The sequence below is a fragment of the Topomyia yanbarensis genome, chromosome 2 (genome assembly GCF_030247195.1).
Source record: "Topomyia yanbarensis strain Yona2022 chromosome 2, ASM3024719v1, whole genome shotgun sequence".
In the NCBI taxonomy this organism is placed as follows: domain Eukaryota; kingdom Metazoa; phylum Arthropoda; class Insecta; order Diptera; family Culicidae; genus Topomyia; species Topomyia yanbarensis.
Window position 1 is genome coordinate 452,108,690 of NC_080671.1, and position 8,545 is coordinate 452,117,234.

General features: G+C 36.3%; 2 protein-coding genes across 2 annotated transcripts; both read left to right on the forward strand.

The window, feature by feature from the left end:
* Positions 1-881: 881 nt before the first annotated feature.
* Positions 882-4,587, forward strand: LOC131681122 (uncharacterized). Its single transcript, XM_058961832.1, has 3 exons — positions 882-1,218; positions 4,107-4,282; positions 4,345-4,587. Exons 1-3 carry the CDS (start codon positions 1,167-1,169, stop codon positions 4,585-4,587), a joined length of 471 nt encoding a protein of 156 aa, XP_058817815.1. The 5' UTR covers positions 882-1,166.
* A 1,884-nt stretch (positions 4,588-6,471) lies between these two features.
* On the forward strand, positions 6,472-7,603 carry LOC131682188 (uncharacterized). Its single transcript, XM_058963485.1, has 4 exons — positions 6,472-6,517; positions 6,605-6,719; positions 6,792-6,916; positions 6,973-7,603. Exons 1-4 carry the CDS (start codon positions 6,482-6,484, stop codon positions 7,297-7,299), a joined length of 603 nt encoding a protein of 200 aa, XP_058819468.1. The 5' UTR covers positions 6,472-6,481; the 3' UTR covers positions 7,300-7,603.
* Positions 7,604-8,545: the final 942 nt, after the last annotated feature.

The window sequence follows — 8,545 nt, forward strand, 5'->3', positions numbered from 1 at the left end:
TGGGTCTAAGATGAAGTAGGGAATAGTAACTTTGCCATTCCTTTCCTTCATCACTTTGTTCGGATTTTTAGTACAGAAATTCTACCTTTTTGAAGAGGTTCCTGCTGCAACGCTGCTTTCTGCTATCGTGCTGAGAGCTATTCTGAAGGAGTCCGGGCATCCGATACCTGGCGTTGCACGGCAATACGATCTGTATTCGGCCGCAAGTTTCGCAATTCTATGTCCAGAAAGCAAGGAAATGGATACGATGCTTCAAACCTGGGCGAATAACAAAACACAGACGTATCTTGTATGAAAAGAGCAAAAATTCAATTCAAGCGCCCATTTTTTATCCTTTTATTTGGAGCAATGCGTTGACAAGAGAGTTGATTTTGCTCTATATTATGCATCCAAATTAATAGGATAAATAGTGGGCCTAAGATGAAGTAGGGAACAGTAACTCGATCGTTCCATTCCTCCATCAATTTGGTCGATTAGTGCAAAAATCCTACCTTTTTGAAGAGGCTCCTGGAAACGCTGCTTTCCTGAATTCCGTGGTTCCTTTTGATCCTGATCGTTTAACGGGATCTGATGGCGTTCTGGCCGGAAGAACGATGCTTTAAACATTAAAAAACAACGAACAGTAGGGAACACGGCAACCACACAAGAAAAATATTACCAGCCGCTTAAAATCAGTATATTGATGACGTCGTGAAATATTTATTCAGTACAAAACAAATAGGATTGATGGCTTGCTTCTTTGTCATTATTATATTGACATTATTTTAGGCTCGTGTTAGGTCGGCTTGACAGTTCAATAGAATATTTTGGCTACACGCTCGTAAAAAGTTACTCAGATTCTGAGTACTTTTAACTCAGTTTTGAATGATGTTCGTAAACGTCAAAAATTGAGTTGTCATGTATAATATCTCTGAGTAACTCTGACTCTATTTTTGGGTATTACACAAGAAACCGTTTTGGAGTTACCAAACGGAAAAGCCGTTTCTCGCCAAGTTAAAAATTCCAAGCGTCATCCGCCATTTTCCATTAGTAGGTACACGCTCGTTTAGTTATCGCTCATCACTTTTTCACAAATAAAAATTTGTTCAAATATTTATAATAGTTGAAGCTAGAGTTGTAGTGTGTAAAATACATTTTAATTGAAAGAGTGGATTTGAACAACCAGCATGCAGAAGATTTCGGAAGAGGTGGATGCTGAAACTGCAATGAAGTTGCGAGGTAATATTCACGTTATATATATATATATATATATATATATATATATATATATATATATATATATATATATATATATATATATATATATATATATATATATATATATATATATATATATATATATATATATATATATATATATATATATATATATATATATATATATATATATATATATATATATATATATATATATATATATATATATATATATATATATATATATATATATATATATATATACTGGAAAAAAGTGTAAGGTTTCAGGTTTCTCATGCCATGTGCCAAATTGTGGGAAGATGATTCCTGGACACGTGGATGAATTGAAGGAACACTTCCGGTTGGTACACAATTTGAACACCAGCAAAGCAGCCGCTCAACCTTTCCTTTGTTCAGAATGTGGTTCACTGTACCAGAGGTTTAAGAGCTTGAAACGGCACATAGAGAGTGTTCATCCACTAATTACAGAAAATTCTACAAATATTTCATACGACCATGACGCTGTTGAACAAATTCAAAATAATCATCCGGAAAATATGCTCGTAGATGATGATTATCTGTTGAGAATAACGAATACCATATTCTTTAAAACGGCGCCGTCGTTGGATGAAATTACTAAGAAAATTAGTAAATTCGCCACAGATTTGCGAAAAGATGTATCTCTTCCCGAGACAAAAATCAAAAAGTTCTTACAGGTTACCTCGAATCTTATAGAAGATTACGAGTGTTACATGTTGAATCTATTCAGAGAATTTTTGAAATCGAAGTCGATCCCATTAAACGATACCGACGCTTTGAAATTTATAAACGACGCATCTTTGGATGGAATTTTTGCAGACGTAGCTTCTCCAAAAGACAACCTAGCATATTTGTCTGGAGTTGCGGGTTGTGCTGTGCCAAACCCTAGGGAAGAAGTCTTGGGAAGAACTAGAATCACTAAAACTGTCCCTGCGATTACCAAACTAGGCAAAAGAAAAAGTGTACAAATAGTGAAAGACGTTGCTCACTATATTCCACTAACCAGCATTTTAGCACTGGTTATGAAGAATCCCGGAGCTCGCAAGATGATAGCAGAAGAAGCAGTGAATGACGATATCTTGTGCGGTTTCAAAGATGGTCAACGTTTCAAAACACACCCGTTCCTGACACGGTTTCCCGATGCATTACGACTCTCGCTTCATCTGGACGATGTCGAATATCTGAACCCTTTGGGATCACGCAAATCAAAAAAAAAAACTTACCAATTTCAGTGTTAAAATTGAGAATCTCCACCCCGCAATTAATTCATCCTCCAACAGGATATATCTAACGCTTACAGTTCGCTCAAGAGATGTAAAAAAATATGGCTACAATAACGTTATGAAACCGCTGATTCAAGATTTGCGTGAGCTTGAATCAGATGATGGTGTTGTAGTACAATATGGGAGTGAAAAGTTTACGATGAGGGCAGTTCTAGTGCATGTTTTGGGGGACACGCTGGTAATTCATGAAATTTTCGAGTTAATGGGGCCCCAATCAAGTCTATTCTGTAGAATGTGCTATGCGACGCGTACTGCACTTCATTGTGGAAACATTGGTGATACCTTCCCTCATCGCACTGAAGAAAGCATACAAGGTGATTTAAATGCTCTTCAAAGCGGAACTAAAACACCTTCACAATGCGGAATCATTCGAAAATCAGCACTGAATGAAGTTAAATATTTCAACATAGCGGAAAATAACACGTTTGATCCAATGCATGAGCTTTTGGAAGGCGTCGTCATGGTCGTAATCAAATGTGTTTTGAACGAAGCTGTAAATATCCATAAAGTGATAACGATTAGTCAAGTCAACCAAATTATACAGCATTACGAATACGGTATAACTGAATCGGCTGATAAACCTACCGCTAATTTTACTTGCGAGAAGTTAAAAGCACGTGGACATGCTATTCCTCAGTCAGCTTCGCAATGTTGGCTTCTCCTTCGAGCATTCCCTTTTATGTTCAACCAGATTCTCGGATTTAATTCAAATTTATCATCATTGCTTAGAGCTCTCATGAAAATAACTTATTATAGTTTCTCCAATAAGCTAACATTGAATCAGATTAACGATCTGGAAAACGAAATCGAATGTTTTTACAAGTTGTTCAAATCCTGCTTCCCTGCCATCAACCCTACCAATAAATTCCATCACATCTCTCATTATCCCTACATAATTCGTCAGGATGGGCCAGTTGTTAATCATAGTTGCTTACGCTTCGAAGCGAAATTCAAGGAGTCGAAATCCCAAGCGAAGACATGCAACAATTTCATCAATTTAACAAACAGCTTTGCTAAGCGCCTGAATCTAGCACAGATAACCACTATTCTTGACCATTCATACGAAATTGGTACGGTAGATATCGTTTCGTCAAAGCACATACACAAAAAATCTCTAAATAATTTACTCCTGATCCGGGATCTACCAGATTCAATCAAATATATAAACCATATGAAAATAAATAACACAAGCTTTCGGCCGGGACTGATAGCGAAATACCAAGTATGCAACGAAATGTCCTATGGTTTGATAATAGATATATTGCAATCGGATAATCAAATTGTTTGCCTAATACAGCATCTCGAATGCGAATATTGTTTACAATACAACAGTTACAAACTCAAAACTGACAGTCAAGTTATTCGCATATCACACAAGAACTTGCAAACGAAAAAAACATACAACTTATGGAGTATATACGGAGATTCAGAAGAAAACTACTATATAAGTTTGAAATATGTAGATAGTTAGTAGGGAAATAAACTTGGAAATAAATTTATAATAAAATAAACAACAATCAAGAAGGTAGTGCAAACAACTTGAGATGTCACTTTAAACCTTTATATATACTTATTCGCTCTTTTCAGCCCAAAAAATAAACGATCAGAACCTAGTTCTGCTCAACGATGCCGACCTAGTTGAAATGGGGATAATCGAAAAAGGATCCCGTCTAACAATTCTTAACATAATAAAAAACTATAGTTCTGAAGCTAATCCGACCAAAGATAAAATTGATGAGACTTCCACTAATGTTCAAAATTTGGTAAACTTTCTACTATAATTACTGTAAGCGCTTGTCGTACTATACATATTTAACGTTTTCAGATTAACCGTTCGACATTCGAAGATGACGCAAAACTCCGAATGAAAATTTTGTATCCAATTTTGGATCAAGGGATCGTACCAGATAAGGACGGTTTAAATCATCTTACACGAGTCGCATGCAAGCAAATGGAGACTCAAATAATGGACGGTCAAAGGCAAGTAGAAAGTTTTATTTGTTACTCTACTAGTGCATCAAACTATGAACACTCCTTAAAGTGTGATAGAATGAATTGTTTACATTGAACCGCACGAGTCTCTCCGCTAGAGCAAGCTTGCGGCGAAATGCGCAATGCCTATACATATTTATAGGGCTTACGGCCAATTTCTTTATCCTCGCTTAAATTTTAAACCGGGTTCACCAGTACGTTTAAACCTGGTTAAGACGTTAAGCGAGAATGAAGAAATCGGCCCTTAGTAGTCCTTCGAGCAAATATGCAGGTGATCTAACACTGTCTATGAGCAGAGAAAAGCAATGCCTTTCGTTGTGAAGCTTCTATTTCAAAAAACATCGTAGTCAATCAGTATCATGCATTATTACTTCATTGAGCCTATGAAACTATGAAGTATGCATAGTAATGAAGCACGGCCAAACAACTTCACTTCTGATTATAAATGTAAAGAAATGTATGAAACACAGTACAAACTGCTAGAGGAAACCACATAGTTATCAGTTCTTCGCATCCTGATTTCAATATTGACCATTCTTTTCACATCTTCAATCTGGTTCGATTTATAAACTTCGGCATAAGAACGTACATGCGTCTTTGACGGTGGTACTTAGAAAAAGTAATTCGTCATGTTCCGGCACAAAATTATAAAGACGACCGACGACGACGAATTATAATAACTTAAACATTTAAACCAACAGAATTTAAAGGTATACAATTTCTGTTTATAGCGAGCGTGTTTATTTGTTTACATATACAGTTCAATCGTAAATCGACCAAAGGGTCTAACTAAGCCGCAATGTCGTTGAATCGAGCAACAGCGATGCCAGATTTACAGACTGTGGACAGATTTGCTGCACTGAGAAACAAAAATATGCAGAATTAGCATACTTTCATTCCCGTCTCTTTTGCTGTAATTCTCGACGAACATATGATTACGGCCTAAAAGCCAACCGTCAAAATCCACTTTGAATGGAAATTCCAGACAAACCGTTACTAGTCGAACACAGCTCACAACAGTTTATGAAAGAGAAAACTTTTCTCTTTCGTTTACTACCAACATCTGTGATTGGCGTGTAACGGTTTGTCCGGAATTTCCATTCAAAGTGGATTTTGACAGTTGGCTTTTAGGCCGTAATCATATGTTTGTCGAGAATTTTCATGCATTTTCTAGCATATACTTCTAGTAAATATTCAATTAGTGGATAGACCGAATACGTCCAATGCACAAAATTTGCAGCAGAAGAAACGAGAGGCAGATCAAAAAGTATGATATCGGTGATTAAAAAAAAGTTCTGCGTATGCCTGGTCCAGACATTTACAGACTTTTAAAACAGTAATAAACTGACCGATTTTCTTCAGAAAATAGATGTGTCCCAGCATGCAAAGAATTACGAATCAAATACCGTTCATACTTTTACCATTTAGATTTTTTTTAAGAAATTTAGAACTTAATCTTTCACGGAATCTTTTTGGTCTTTTTCGGAGTAACGAACCAATGATCTCTAAATGCGCAGGTATCCTTCTGTTGATCAACAGCATGCGGCAGCTGTTCAAATCGTAAAATTATTTCCACAACTTAGTAATACGCGAGTCACACCAACTGCTCCTGATGAGGTTTGTTATTCTATGCTTATTTAATTTCTCTAATATAATTATAATTATTTTCATGCTAGTCATTTTTCTTTTGGCGCAACGGAGGCAAGGAAAAGGGTGCTCATACTGGCATGATATTTCATCGCATCCGGAATGTCATCAAACAGCTACCTGCAGAAAAACATAAATATAATCGAGGAACTATGCCTGTAGAAGAGTCCGTTTCAACTGAACTTGTAGAGCGGGCTCAATTGCTCCGAGTAATGCTTGCATCGGCATCAGTAGCAGAACATATTTGTGATGAAATGGACCGATGCTTTCCAGTCCTCAAACTGTTATTAAAAGAAAAGAAACCCGTTAATGATATCTTGGATATGTTTCCACACCTGTGTTCATATGAAAGATTGGTGGTAACATGTTTATTTTTTATTATTTACTATTTCACTTTATGGTATTCACGGAACATATGAATATTTATATCATATCACTTTTTCTAGATTCGTCAAATGTTTGAGAGATTGTATCCTAACAGAACAGAAGGTCTCAAAATCGAGGATGTCTTCTCTCAGTGTCTATCTTATTCACCGTCCAGATTCTCTAGAGTAGAAGATGGTGAGATATAATTTTTTTTAATTTAGCCCAAAGGTCTGTCATAAAATTTTAAATTTGTAAAACTATTCACAGATCACATTCGAGGATGCTTGAGAATAATTTCTCATATGCCAATTCGCGGACAAAAAAGAACGCTGGTAGGCTGTCCAACTGTAGGCGAAGAACATTCGGCTTCAATTTTAATTCGTTGGATTGGGGTAAATGCAATATAATATACATAAGGTTAGATGTAATGATTTTATATCATCATTAGGAGTGCTTAGATACATACATGGCATCCCCCGCAACTGATTCCAAACTACACATGGTGTGCGTAGCAAGCCCGATGAAAAGAGGAAATTATGCCGTCATTTGTGAGAAAAAAGTTATATTCGAGACTAACAATTCTATTCATGCAGTGGAAATTTTATTCAAATGCCACGCAGTTCTCGGAGTGGAGGTGCCACCTAATTTTAGAATGTTTTGGGACTTTCTGGCATGTGCCATATATAATATAATTCCGCACAGTCAGAGGACAACTGTGAATAGACTCGTCCAAACTTTTATTGAAGTTTCCCGCGCACGTATTGACAACAAATAAAAGGACAACTTTTTTATACAATACTTACTAAAAACCATAAAATTTAATAAACAGAAGTTTCTTTAATTATTATTGTAAAAATATTCCATAAGAAAAGAAAGACTGCATTGTGTTGTATCCAAAACAAAATTTTGACGGCCAATTTCTTCACTGGATGTAAACCGGTTTAGTTCCAGTTCAAATGCAACAATCGATCATGAACCAATTTAAATAGGAATCGGTTGTTGCATTTCTTCTTACAGAAACCATTCAGAATTGCAAGTCATAATCCGGATGGCTCCAGTCAGTATTCCGGCTCCAGTGACACAACCTATTCTAACTAGAATCGATTGTGTCACTGGAGCCGGAATACTGACTGGAAACAGCTGCAATTCCGGCTCATTTCCGGCTCATTTCCGGCTGAACTTTACTGGGTTTTAATGAAATCCCACTGAGACGTCCAAAAAATTGTTTCAAAATCGTTCAACACGGGTCCAACGATGGACGTTCGTTGAACGGTTATTTGGACGATGCCCAAATTGGTCCAACGAACGTCCTTCATTGGACGATTTTGAAACCAACCGTTCTTAGAGGAATATTGCACTCATAAATTGGGTAATATTCTACCCAAAAACTGAGGAATTACAACTGGCTTTGTTGTCTACTCAAAAATTGGGTAAGCTTCTGCTCATAATATGAGTAAAAATCGATCAATTTTTGGTTTTGTTGAAGTTCTACTGAACCCAAAATTTGTTTAATGTTCAACTCAAAGTCTGCGTAATAATTACTTAATTTTTGGTTTTGTTAAATTTGTACTGAACTCAAAATTTGAGCAATGTTGAACTCAAAATCTGAGTACTAGTGAAGCACTTTTGGGTTTAGTGTAGATAATATTGTACTCAAAAACCGAGTAATAATTACTCAGTTTTTGGTTCAGGCTGGCTTACTCAAATTTGAGTAACTCCGGAATTACTCAATTTAAGGGTTGTTCCACTTTATCTGGAAATGGGTGGGATTAAACTCATTTTTGAGTAACTTTTTACGAGCGTGTAGGCCCTTTTTATGAAAATCTCTGCATGTCAAAACGCACATCCCAGATCATTTTATATCGACTGGTTATGTTGTTTTGTGTGGTTTGACACATCAGGCAAGTTGCCAAATATATAATTTCAACTTGCCGGCAAGCATTTCAAATGACCTATTTGGCATTCTAGATTCAGGGTGTACTGAAATACGCACACTGTATAGCAAATGTGTTTACACGTGC